The following is a 13,248-nucleotide window of genomic DNA, read 5'->3' as shown; positions in this document are numbered from 1 at the left end:
GCCTTTTCTGTGCTGTGTTGCAGCTGTCTGCAACAGCACTGTAAGGCAGCCCAGGGAAAGTAAGATATTCATTCATAGTCTATTAGAATAAGGAGTTTTTGAAGGGCTTTTCTTTATTTTTTTGTGTTAGGGTTGTATTTCTCTATGAACTTGTTTACAGCCGTGTTCTGTCAAAGATCAAGGAGGAAGATGAACCAAATACCTCTGGGTGGTTTGATGTAAAGTGTGAAGTAGATATACTGTACAGCTTCACGAGCATCTCTGCCGACAGAAAAACTCGCAATATGGTTCTGCATTTTAATTAGTCTCTGCAGTTATTAACTTTGTATTAACTGTATATGGTATATGGAGGTGTACTTCTATATTAGTACTTGGTTTGATCTGATAAAATGTTACATTCTCACTCAATCTCTTGACTGACATGGACTTTCTCACCTCAGTTTTGCAAATATTTCAACACTCTCCATATGCTTTTAACACTTTTGTCTTTCTCCTGGTATCAGTGATACAGGAAATAGGTTCCATCACAGGTAATGCCAGTGTTGTAAAACTTTTTTTACAAGGGCAGTTCTGTCAAAAGTAAGTCAATCTTTGGTCAAGCACAAATTTTCTATGCCTGGTTGGGCTTTTTTGCTACTCTGCTTATAAAAGTCTGAGATCTGGAAATACTGCATGATATGCCTGTGTAACACTTCTTTCTATTCACTCTCCAGCAATAGGCAATGCTTTTGCAGTTCTAAGCAACCCTGAAAAACGATTACGATACGATGAATTCGGAAGTGACCAAGAGCATGTCAGCACTGGCCGGGCCAGGCACTATAATTACTACACAGAATTTGAAGCGGACATTACACCAGAAGAAATATTCAATGTGTTTTTTGGTGGGCACTTTCCTACAGGTCAGTATCTGTCTGCAGTGTTTCTGAAATGCAATGAACTGACACTAGAGCATAAAGGAAGTTCATCTTCTCTTGGTACTGCTCAGGGAATTGATTATACATCTGAAAAGAGCAAAAACTTTTTTGGATTTACTCTTTTCTCCTGTCCTAGGTTTTTATGCCTGGAAAAGCTCCCCTAATGCATGGTTTAAACTTCAGATTTTAGCAACTCCGTTCCCCAACAAATGTTGTCAAAGCCCAACCTTGCCGTCCAGGAATGCTCCTAGAAGAGAGAGCTGCCAGTGGAGTAATGGCTGTTGCTGCTGGGGCAAGTTCCTAACCTCCCAGCCTTTCTTGAAAATTTCTGACAGTACTAGTTAGGGGTAAGAACATTTTAGTCTGGCAAGGTGTTAGGCTGTTTGATTCTTGGGTAGGCAACATTTCAGTACCAGCTGTAGCTGAAGACTCTGTTGCTTTTATTCCCTCTGTTGGCTGAAGCCAGCAGTGGCATGGGAGGTAAAATAAGGTGTGAATGGGAAGGGATCAGAGGTGTCTTTGCTGATGATGATGTACTTCAGACACCTTACTGCGTTCCAGTACAGCATGGCAGCAGCTCCTGGCATTGTGGTCTCAGTGCCCCTATAACTAGGAAAACATAGGAGTTCATTTGACTTGCAACAGCTTGCATACTGTAAAGAAATCAAAACTTCTTAGCTTAGAAAGCGATGTCTGCCAGGAAAGGCTGGCTGTTACTGGATATGCAATATCCAGTCACGGAACAGTAGATCCGTCCCTGTAGCAGCTCCGTGCATGTCTCAGTCCAGCCTTGACTTTTGTATTTGTAGTAAAAATTAGAAAGATACTGCAAGATCAATGGAATATAGTTTTGGACTGAAAGTAAATCTGAAAGGTATGGTGAGCTCAAGGGTCTTCCTGGCAGTATCTAACAAATTGCTTTAGCACTCTTGTAAACTTTCTCACCTCCAAGGTGAGAAAGCAGCATACACGCCAGTTACAACAGCAGAAAGCCACAGGTACAGGTAATGACTTACCAGCTCCCTATAACCTTAGTCTGTGTGGTAGCATCTTGCAGCTCAGGGGACCTCAAATTGTTTCCAAAATCTGATCGGTAGATGGGCAAAGTGAGCCAAACTCCGCGTGGCATGATTCCACACAGTTTGCAAGTTTTCCGCTTCTGACTTTGCAAGAAATTGCACCTGCGTGTGCCTTTTGCCTCGGCCACCAGTGAAACATTGCCCTTGAGGAACGTGACTGCTATGTAGCTGTGGGCGACAGGGATGCTTGGAGTTGATGATAAGAAATTGAGGAGCTGCGGGAGGAATTTGGGTACTGGGCATGGCAGGTTTAACAGGTAGAGTGGCATGAAGAGGTAAATGGGAATTTTTATCGAAGTGGCAAAGAATAAGAAAATTAAAAGTTAATTTCATAGTAATCGGTGTTGGTAGTAAACAATAGTTTCCTCAGCAAAAAAAATGTTTGCGTCTAAATTTATGTACATTTTCGTAATCTAAAAGTGAGTTTTAAATTATGAAAAATCGTCAGTTCGGTAGTTTTCCAAATAGGCAAAGTTCACACAGTTTCTACTTAGCAAGAGAATTACTGGTAACAGGGTGTCCAGATAGTTGATATAAAGAGAACATTTCTTAAACTGTCATAATATTAAGTAGGACTTGTGTGCGTGAGCTGAAGTTTGTGCTAAGCTGCAGTGTTGTGCTGGTTTTTGTTTTGTGACACCTTGCTATCAACAGGCTTTCTGGAAATCTGAATAAGAAATGTTGGTGTTAGGGTAACCTCATTTGATTGGCTTTTGTGGGTGGGTTTATGGTTTTGTTTTTACTGTGCAATTTTCCTCTATGGAAAGTCAATGGAAAAATATTAAAAGTTAAAATGTTAAATGTCATAAGTCTAAAAGGAGACTCTCCACATGGCATAGTGTTGGAGTTGTAATGGGTAGAGGCTACAAGTTGAACTTCCTTCTCATAAAAAATAAATGCACGTGGAAGGAAGGAAACTGCTGGCAGAAATTCTTTGAGAAACTTAGGATTTGGGAAAACTTTTTCCTAGGCATCCTGCAAAAGCCATGTCTCTCTTCCCACACTTGCTTCTGTTTTTTCACAGCTTGATAAAATACTGTCTGAGCAGTGTTGAATGATAGAAACAAACTTTCTTTTTCGAGAAAGAGACTTTCCTTCTTCAAGCCAGCCTTGTTTGGCTCTCTGTTGGAGCCCTTGGAAAAATCTTTGAACAAGCAATAAAACAGACGTTTTGACACAATAGCAAAGGTCACTTCCACCCAGGTTTCTTGCAGAATTCTTTAGGAAATTAAGAGAAAGGACAGTGTAAGAGTGTAAAATAATGTGACATCTTTCCCGGGGCTTAAAAATAGATTTGCATTTCTGTTGTCATGATAAGGCCATAAATTTCAATTCTCTGATACAAAGACATTCTGAATTTCAAAAGAGGAGGGCACGGTTATTATTAAGATATTCATGTGGTGATAAAATCAGAACCAAAGCTTCAAATTGAAACAGCATATGGAATTCTTTCCTCATTTTAGAATTTTTAAAAATAAATCAACTACATTTAATGTGCAAGAAAGGAAATCCTTAATTGTACTCTTTTTTTTACTCAAAAAGCTATTTTTTAAATCTCTTTCCTTAAGTGGAACTATTGTTTGAAGGAAGAGGAAGTAGAAATGAGTGTAGAAGACCATATTCAGTAATTATGGGAAGGCATAATTCATGGCTTAAGTCTGGTGAAGCGAATTAATTTTCCTGCTTAGAGCCTGGAGATGGAGCACAAGCTACGGCCTTGCAAGTGAATGTGACAAAAACAATATTAAAATATGAGATAAAATAATAAAAATTATGGCATGTTTCTGCAGTTTGATTTAAATTAAGATGAACTTGAGGCAAACTTTACAATTTCTCTGGTACACTTTTTGGAACGACGTATTATTTTGACATTTAAATCTGAGGTGTCTTTGCGTTTTTTAATCTCCAGTCTCACAGCTGTAATTCAGGCCGTGTAATATAAGCCTGGATAATCAACTAGAAACTCTGAGAAATACAGGTGAGTACCAGCAACTGGATGAAAATCATGACTCTCTCTTGGTTTCTTTTAACAGGAAATATCCATATGTTCTCAAATGTAGCCAGAGATGCGCACTATTATCCACGGAGGCACCGAAATGAAAGAGCATGGACGCAGGAGCAAGAGGAGGAAGAAAACAGGCCACAGGTAGCCAGGAGGAGGGATCTCTTGGGCTTAAATATTTCACCAGGGTGAGGGGTCCACTTACACATCTGAAGCCAGGACAAACGCTCAGTGTTTATCCTCAAGTGCTGCAGCCAAAATGGATGTTTTCAAAAGTAACTAGATTGTCTTTTATTAATCACTACTTTAAAAATACATTGTATTGATAGGATTACAGGCCCTGGAGTTTCTATCACCGAGTGTTTTGCTGGTGCTTGCTTTTTGCAAGCTCTAATGGTTTGGTAAGCCAAGAACAGTTAGTCCAAATGTGGACTGATAATGGATACGGAAGCACTGGCTTGACCTCATGGCATATTTAATCCTTCAGTAAATAAGCACAAGAGTTTCTGCCCAGGTGCTGCACAGGTGTTTTCCAGCCCGGGGCAGGATGGGTCTGGGATACTTTTCTACCAACTGAAACCTCCAGATGAGACACAAGGTGTCATCTGTTGCTAGCGCACATACACACATGCCACCTGCCTTGGAAAAATCTTCCTCCAGAGGCAGTCCTCCAAGGAAGATGAATTTTTCCCTGCGAGTCTCTTGAAGTCGGGCTCTGAAAAAACCTTGATACAGCTTATAGACAGCTAAGCTAGGGCAAATGCATCCCACCTACTACTGCGTCAGGAATTCTTGCTGCTGTCCCAGGGCAGAGAGCAAAATCTAAATAGCTGCATGTTGTATTTTGCTTCTGATAAGAAAAGGCATTTTAGAAGGGCGGTTTAAAAATTACATGAAGAGCAGAAGAAAGATCTGTGTTTTCTCTATGGCTATCAGAACTCTTTGGTCCTTTGTTTTTTTTTTTCCACTCTTTTGTTCTCCTAAATTCATTCAAACAAAAAAACCAAGTGCTTGCATCCTGTCCCAAGTTACACTACATATGGTCACTTAACCCTTTACTTTTCAGCCATTTTATCCAGTGTTTGAACAGAGATTGAGATTTTTAGAATGCATGTAGCAAACTTCACAAGATGCATGGAAAGCCGTAGGCACAAATGGGAATTGCAGTGTGTTCCTGCAGTTTGGATTGTCAGCTGGTCACTGACAGGTACAGTGCTGTGGGCATCTATGGCCTTGTGAAGGAAGCTGTAGATGAAAGAAATGTCATGAAAATACAATTGAAAAAAAATGGCTTTAAAGAGTTTTCTGAGATCATTAATAAAGGTTATTTTGAATGAAGTTAAAATGTCATCCCTCTCAAAATTCGAAACTACTTCCTCTTATTTTCTTTTTGGTTTACATTTAATACATTGTTGATCTATGATAGATAGCCTGGTTTCTGTGAACAGATGCATCCTTCTCCATCTGTATCTTTTCTTGACTACTAATTATTGTTGTTCTTTTCAGAATTCATATTCTGCATTTATTCAGTTGATGCCAGTTTTCATAATAATAGTAGTGTCAGTTATAACTCAGCTGATGGCTACAAACCCACCCTACAGCCTATTCTACAAATCGTAAGTCATTTAAAACCACATTTTTCTGGTGTTCGGTGTTTGCGATAAGGAGGTAGACGGGAAGTTGGACTTGATAGCAAAATGCACATTAGTATTCTGTTCTGCTCTTTCTAGAAAGTGTTATCAATTTGTAAATAAGGAGATGCCAACCGTCTCTATTGACGAGTTCTCCTAAGCACTATCGCTGTGAAGTTAACTATGGTGTGCTTTATTGTGCTGTGTGCTGAACAAATAGAGGCACTGAGCCAGAAAGCTTTCTCAACTGGTGTGAAATGTTTTTGCACAGTGATGCAGTAGCAGGAACGTGGGTGTAGCTCAGCTACAGTGCTGATCAGCCTCTGGTCTGCCCAGCCCCAGGGATCTGCGGACCACCGCTGAGGTTCCTATGTAAAGCAATTAAAAAATTAAGCCAGCGGTTCGCAGTATAAATTCAAATGTGCTCTGGAGCCTGAATTCCACTGGAAGAATTCTGAAGCTCCACAAATCATTAAAGCCTTGAAATGCCCTAGTTTAGCATCTGTAAAGAAGCAGGACCCCGGGGTTGCAGAGGGCAAACTGAACTGGTCAGCTCTGGAAGCAGAAGGAATGCCAACAGACCTGCCGTAACCTGAGGTTGTGGGGCAAAGGAAAACCCACTTGCTCCTTTCAGCATCCAGTGTCAGGAGGAGGGAAGCTCTCTGGTGGGAAAGAGCTCAGTTCAGTCGCCTTCACCAGCTCTTACTGAGATAGGAGTGGGAGTCAGCAAGTTTTGGAGAACCTGCTGCACACAGCAGTAGCAGAGTGCTCCAAACGCTCCCCTTGCTCCCTTCTAGGAGTAAAACTACTTAGGTTTAGGCCCATATCCTCTCCACTGTCGTAGTAGCCCAACACCTTTTATCGTTTTTTACCACAAGATGTCAGTGTGTAGACCTGGCATAAAAACAGGAGAGTGGTTGTTTTTTGGGGGGGTGGTTTTTTTTTTTTTTTTTTTTTAAGAGAGTGTTTTTGCTATCTGCCAGTCCCATGTGAAACTTCCCACACTGCCCCCAGAGCAGCTAATCTCTCCCGTTTTTCTTCACTACCTCCCCTTCTGTTGATTTGAGAAAGTCAGGCCTGAGCCTGGTACACAGTTTTGCTGTTTCTCTAAATCATATCCTTAAAAAAACTAACAGCCTAAAAATGAAAAGAAATTGTTTATATAAAGAGACCTCTGAGACATAGCAAGAGAGAAGGAAAAGAGGCGTCCAGGAAACAGAAGGGGCAAACTAGATTCCATTGAGTAGAGTGTAACCTTTGTGTTTTGGCTGCCTGCCTCTTTCTCTGGGCAGTGATTTGAAAAAACAGCTGGGTATCTTTGCTCAAATAAGGGAATTCAAAAAACTGTAAGAGTATAGTTTAATCCAATGGCTGTGTCAGAGTGGCTAATTCTACCTGCAGGATATTCTTTGTGATATTTGATATTCCATGCCCCACTTCGCTTACTGATGATTACAAAACCCTAAAGGAAAGTGTAACTAGAATCTCCCCTGCTAATTTTTATTTCTACTAAAGGATCCAGAAATCGGGAGAATCCAGATCCAATTGCATTGTGCCCTGAGCAATACTGGGGCCGTATGCCTTTCCTATAATCTCTACATTTGTTACCAGTTCCCGTGGATTTCTGGACCTAGCTTGCCAGAAATTACCAGCAAACAGAAGAAAGTGTGTGGAGCTTCTGTTCACAGATAAAATTTGCTCTTATGTTTTGGAAGTGTCTTGACTGAGCTGTTGAGAACAAGCACAGTATTTGGAAGGAACAGTGTCAGCTTGGAGTCAGTTTTGTGTAGATATCTCCAAATATTAGATATTTTCCCGTGTTTTTTAAGTGTGTGTGGGGGTGAATTCTGTTTGTAGTGCACAGCTTGCTGTGCCTGAGACTTGTAATTTCCTTGTTGGATGGTTGAGGGAGCTAAAGTCCTGCAGAAAGTAACTGTAAAGAAGTTGTTGTAGATACTGTCCTCTGGAAATGCTCATATGGAGAAACATTTCTTGATTTCTTTATATTTGAATTGCTAAAAAATCTGTTTTCTCCATGATGTTTTCACAGGTCCATAGGCCATGTTATTAGTAGAGAAACAGAGAACTTGCAGGTGCCTTACTATGTTGATAAAAACTTTGAAAAGAATTATCAAGGAGCAGAACTTCAAGAGCTAGAGAAAACCATTGAAAAAGATTACATAGACTATATTCAGACCAGCTGCTGGAAGGAGAAACAGCAAAGTAAGTTATTTTTGTTACAGGTTGTGCCTACAACCCATCAGTAGTTGTATGATGGCTATGCTTCACAAAGCACTGCCATTTTTAGCCTCATTTTCTGATGCTTATAGTTATAAGCAAACCTTGCACTGGTATTTCTCACATCTGCTCTTAACACTGAATTTGCTATTCTTAAGGTCTGTCAAAATTCATTTTAGGTGATTCTGAGAGACAAGGGGGAAGTAGATTTCACCATTTGAGACATTTTTTTCCACTCAGTTCTTATGCTTGAATAACTCTTGGTGGTGATGTTTTAAATGTCTAATCCACCACATTTATCTAGTTGTGACAGATTGTTAGGGCTAGAAAAGGTCTTGAGACATCACCTCTTCCATGTTTCCTTTGCTGAAGCAGAATCATTTTTGCTCCGACTGACTCCCTGAGAAGATTATTTAACTTTTTCTTCAAAACTTCATCAGAAGGAGAGCCCATAGCCTATTCAGGTGCTTTTGGTAGTCTTGCAGTGGACTGCATTACTGGTATCAGTTTTCAAAGAGCGTGCTTCTGTACTTGTTTTGTGTGCTTATTTGCATTTTCTATCTTTGGATGAGTTTGAGATCATGTTTTTCGCCATAGTCAAGATTGTCTTTTAAAAACAAGAATTGAATGCTGAAAGGGAGGACACAAAACTGTGAGCATTCAAAATCATTATTCTCAAGTCAGTCCTGAGTCGATCAGTGGCACGTATAAAGGCACGTATTTTAACCCCGTATTGTATTATTTGTTAATTACTAGTCTTCTAGTTTGTTTAAAATAGAGCAAATCTGTACAAAGTAACAACTGTACAAATTACAACTGTACAACTGTGCAAAGTAACAGAAATCAAATTACGAGGACTAGCTGAAGTTGGGATGTTGTGACTGATTTTTTTTCAGCTAAAGAACTCATCACCTTAAAATGAGTAAACACAAACTACTGCTGTGCATAAAGGAAGCTGGAAGAAGTTGTTTCTGTGTAAATGCTTAATAGTAGCAGGCAAGCTGCTTTCACACACTAGTAGGGTTTTCTAAATTGCTCCATGTAAAACAGTCCTCGGCACACTACTAAAAAATGACTTCGCACTTGTTTACAGTTTCTTTACCAATGGCATCATTATGGAAGCATACGCTTTGTCTAAACAAGACTTGTTTAATCCTGTGCTAGAGGTAACAATACTGTTGCTGACTCCAGACTATTTACAGGTTTTTTGATGGGAAGGGTTGTTTTGTTTTCATCCAGAGACTGTTTTATTTTACATAGAAGTTACCAATCTTGCTTTTAAATAGGAATATACAGATGTAGTCTCTGAAGTTAGAAAAGAAAAGGAAAGAACCTGTAATATAAGACCATAAAAATCCCAAACAATCCCTTAGGTTTTGGTGTGCTTGTCTTGTGATCTCAGAGCATCTGTGGCTGGCAGTAGTGGCCTCTAGGTCTAATGTGGCTGTTAATAACCATAAATGCAGGTGTTGTGCATAGGCTTGCTATAGGGATAGAATTTATTTCTTACCAAAAAATCCTTTTAATTGACCTTGTGCAACTGAAAGTCGCTATATTGTCTTTCACAATAGCTCAAGTAGACCTTGAGCTAAGGAGTGTCGTGCCCCAAAATGGGCAACAGGGTTTGCAAGTCTAAGAGAAACTGGTAGTCAGAGAAGGGGAGATGATCCAGCATTGAATGCCAAGTAATGCCTGCAAAACAATGTTTCTCTGGAGCTTTTTACACTTAGAGACTTTATTAGTAGCACATCTGCAAATGTATTTACAACGTCCACAATTAGCAGTAGTCTGAGGAGACCACTGTAATTAAAAAAAAACATTTTCAGAATGATTACCGTCTAGGCCAGCCAGCAGGTAATGAGCACAGCTGAGACTGTGCTAACTTTAGTATAGCCAAGTTTATAAAAATAAACTGTGAATACAAGATGGAGTGCTGGGGAGAAGTTCTCTGGAGATGTTGAGGCAGTTCTTAGTCAGCTGTTGCTTCATAACTTTGGTCCATTAATTCTTGTTTAACTGTTTAACTTCATATAGTCAACTTTTTTTTTGTCAGTTGAATGTCTATTAATAGTATGTTTGTTTTGTTTACTGAGAGTGCATTTCTCTTTAGCACCAGCAAAATGGACAGAATTATGTAGGAACAGTTTGATTTTTAAAGTCCTTGATTTTATGACTTGAGAAGTGTTACCTGGTGTCCAACTACCTTAATGAAAACTTCAAAAGTAACTGATCTGTCGGGTATCTTGTCACTTTGATACTGCTGCAGTAGACCAGTGTTCCTCCCTTCACAGCAGAATAGTGTGTAAAAGTTGCATATGGTGTAGTTTTTGGTCTTCTGAAATCTTTGACACAGTTGAGTACAAAAGGCACGTCCCAGGTTTTTACAGGAGATTGTTCGGCTGTGATAGCACGATTGTAAAGTAAGACTGCAAAGAGCTCTAAGTCAGAGAAAATTACAAAGAGGCAACTGAAAACAGAAAGAAGAAGGATACGTAGTTGGAATTAGGTATTTTAGGAGTTCCTTAAAAACTACAAAGGAACAACTCTATGTAAAAGATTGAAAAACATAAGAAACCAATGTGACAGGATGAATGCTGTCAAAAGTGCAAGCATTTGCAGTGAATATTTTTGCCCAGTTGGGTAAGTGCAGACTAAGATTCTTCGCTGCAGAACTCCAGGGACTCTGGACTAGGGGACAATTACCCGAGTCTAGTTTTGCTGAAGGCTTGTCAAGGCTGTGTGCCCAGCACCATTTGAGTGGCATTTTAGTTATAAAGCCTGAAAATTTATTTCTGATCTAAAATAAAATGTTTATGCCTGTCAGTTTGTAAAGCTTTTCAATAAATAGGTGGAGGGTTAAATGGCTTTAAATTTCAGTGGGACAGGGACAGAGGACGTAAGGCATGAAAGGACCTATTGAAGTTCTTTCCACTCTGAACGATTTTGTAAAATGAGGGACTTGTAAGATATATAAAAGCTCTTTGAAAAATTGAGTGTCATCAGGTAGCCTGTGCTTAGGGAAATTTTGACCTTTTCAGAAACAAATTACTGCTGTTCTCTTAGGTGCATCTAATCCTGGATCTAAATTATTCTTCAAGGAGAAAGCTATATTAAGACTTCCTTAGCTAATCAGCAAAAGAAACTTCTCTGAATTATTGGGGGGAAATAATTTAAACAATGGGATTATTTCAGTTTTGAGAAGAAGGGGAAAAAATACGCAAAGTACATTCGAGACTGAATTGTTAATGAACGGGCACAGAGGCCTTTCAGACACGTCCCTCAACTAGCTGTTCACCTTCCTGTAATCAATACCAAAAAAAAAAAAAAAAAAGAATTTATAATTATAATGCCGTCTGGGCAAACCAGACAGAGTTTGTATTCTCAGAAGTGCAACATCAAAAAACCAACTATCTATACATTAAAGTATATATTTGGATGGGTGCTCTGGGTCCTTCCAGAATGGATCTGCCAAAAGAATTGCGTTTCTCAGTTAGGTGGGCAGGGGTGTATGTCTTGTAGTTCTGCTGAGCTTATGAGGCTGCAGGCAGCTGACACAGCCCCAAGGCAGCGATAGGAAAAGTAGTCATGAGGCTCTCTGTCCTTCTGGCTTGTCGCTTAAATACCGCTGGTAAGGGTAGAGTAACCCCCTCCACCAGTCCCAGTCTGTGCCTGGTGATACCTCAGTGAGGACCAGTGCACGAGGAGATGAGATCCAACTCAGATGTCAATAGCGGTATCGCCTAAGACAGGTAGCAAATCAAATGGTATCCTACTAGCCCCTTTTTGTGCACAGTTAGTTTAAATATATACGTATATTCTAAAGCAATCACGTATTCTTTAGATCATTAACATAATTTTAAATCTTACGTGACTTCTAAGCTATATTTTTATAGTTTGTGTTTTCTTTGTAGACAGTAATAATCAGTCTCAGGTCTTGTCCTACTAGTGCACTGGTAAGAGAGGGTTTTCTTAAGTAGCTAGCCTGGTTAAACCTGATGGCCTGTCTTTAAAGAAAGTTGTTAACATGCCCAGTTTCACTGAAACAAGGTGAATTAAAAAAAAACATGCCACGAGGATGACAAAGCACTGACAAACAGTTATGTAAAGTAGGCTCATGACTTCATCCTAATATATATTTTTTTTTTTCATCTTTCAGAGTCTGATTTGTCAAATTTGGCCAAGCTGTACAGAGATGAGCGGTTAAAACAGAAAGCAGAATCACTGAAACTTGAGCACTGTGAGAAGCTCTCCAGTCTGATTGGAATGCACAAAGGGGGCTGACCAGGACACACACGTTCTGTAGTTTTATTTATTGCTGTTTTAACTTATGTTTTTATTTTCCTTTGTATAAAAAGGGAAGGAGTCTATTGTAAAGAGTCTGAACATTCGGTTTCTTCTGTATATAGTGCAGAGATGGGCCAACACAAGCTGCAGAGCTTGTGTTCGCTGTAATATACTGTACACTATATTTGGTTCCAAGGACCAGTGGCACTTTGTAAATTAATTCCTTGGGAAACGCTGTTAGTTTGGAACCTGTCTTCATTGGTAGTTTGTCTGCCATCCAAACAGTATATACTTCCCAGGAGAGCAGACAAATGTCTTCGCTTTCTGTATTTTATATGGACCTGCAATTCACTCAATCATACGAACAGCGTAGTTCTCAGTATTCAGTGCGCTAGCCTTCTCATACTGATACCAAGCGGGTGTCCTTGCTTCTACGGTGGTTTGTAATGAGAATTTAGACGGAAGGCAGCGTGTTTCCTGTTCGAGTGTAATACACAATGCTTAATTCAGAAGAGTCAAGTACCTGCTTCAGGTGAGCACTTGAGCATGCTCCCAGCTCTCCTGCTGTCACGGGGACGTAACCCTGTGCTTGTCTGACTGGGGGACCGTGCCCCTTCTGCTCCTCGGTGAGACGACACGCTGAGATGCCAACAGCAACACTGAACAAGAAGATGAGAGCCTGTGAATTGCACCAATTCCAATGTCTGCCAAACGGTAGAGAAAGGACAACAGTATTTATTTTCTCATATGTTTTCAGTGGCATATTTTTAAGCTAGCTGTTTAATTCTGATTTTTATCTGCAAACTTTTCTCCAGCTGTTACAGGGGTTCTGCTTTTTCTGGTACAGTTTTGATGTAGCATATTTTTACTCTGTTGAGCAGTTATGAATGTTTCACTGTAGAGATTAGTATTGCAAAGAAAAAGATCCATGTAGAAGTGTCCTGTTTTTTCTTGATCCTCTTACAAAACCAGGCATTTAATGGCAGGTTGAGGATGGGTTATTCTCGTCAGCGGCGGCGAACAGGGTGTTACTCCAGTTGAGCATCATTAACCTCCTGAGCCAGTTTCTCTGGTGGGGTGCCATGGGTGTGAACCAAACG

General features: G+C 39.9%; 1 protein-coding gene across 1 annotated transcript; it reads left to right on the top strand.

Moving 5' to 3' along the window:
- Positions 1 to 713: 713 nt before the first annotated feature.
- Positions 714 to 12,480, top strand: DNAJC18 (DnaJ (Hsp40) homolog, subfamily C, member 18; the record flags this gene model as incomplete). The annotated part of the gene is made up of 5 exons (XM_009585063.1): positions 714 to 899; positions 4,027 to 4,139; positions 5,502 to 5,611; positions 7,677 to 7,849; positions 12,021 to 12,480. Coding segments are annotated over 5 exons (707 nt in total), but the record flags the coding sequence as incomplete, so codon positions are not given.
- Between the last annotated feature and the right edge of the window lie 768 nt (positions 12,481 to 13,248).

Source organism: Fulmarus glacialis, unplaced genomic scaffold (genome assembly GCF_000690835.1).
Source record: "Fulmarus glacialis isolate BGI_N327 unplaced genomic scaffold, ASM69083v1 scaffold36410, whole genome shotgun sequence".
NCBI classification, from domain to species: Eukaryota; Metazoa; Chordata; class Aves; order Procellariiformes; family Procellariidae; genus Fulmarus; species Fulmarus glacialis.
This window is presented reverse-complemented; position numbering and strand designations above follow the sequence as displayed.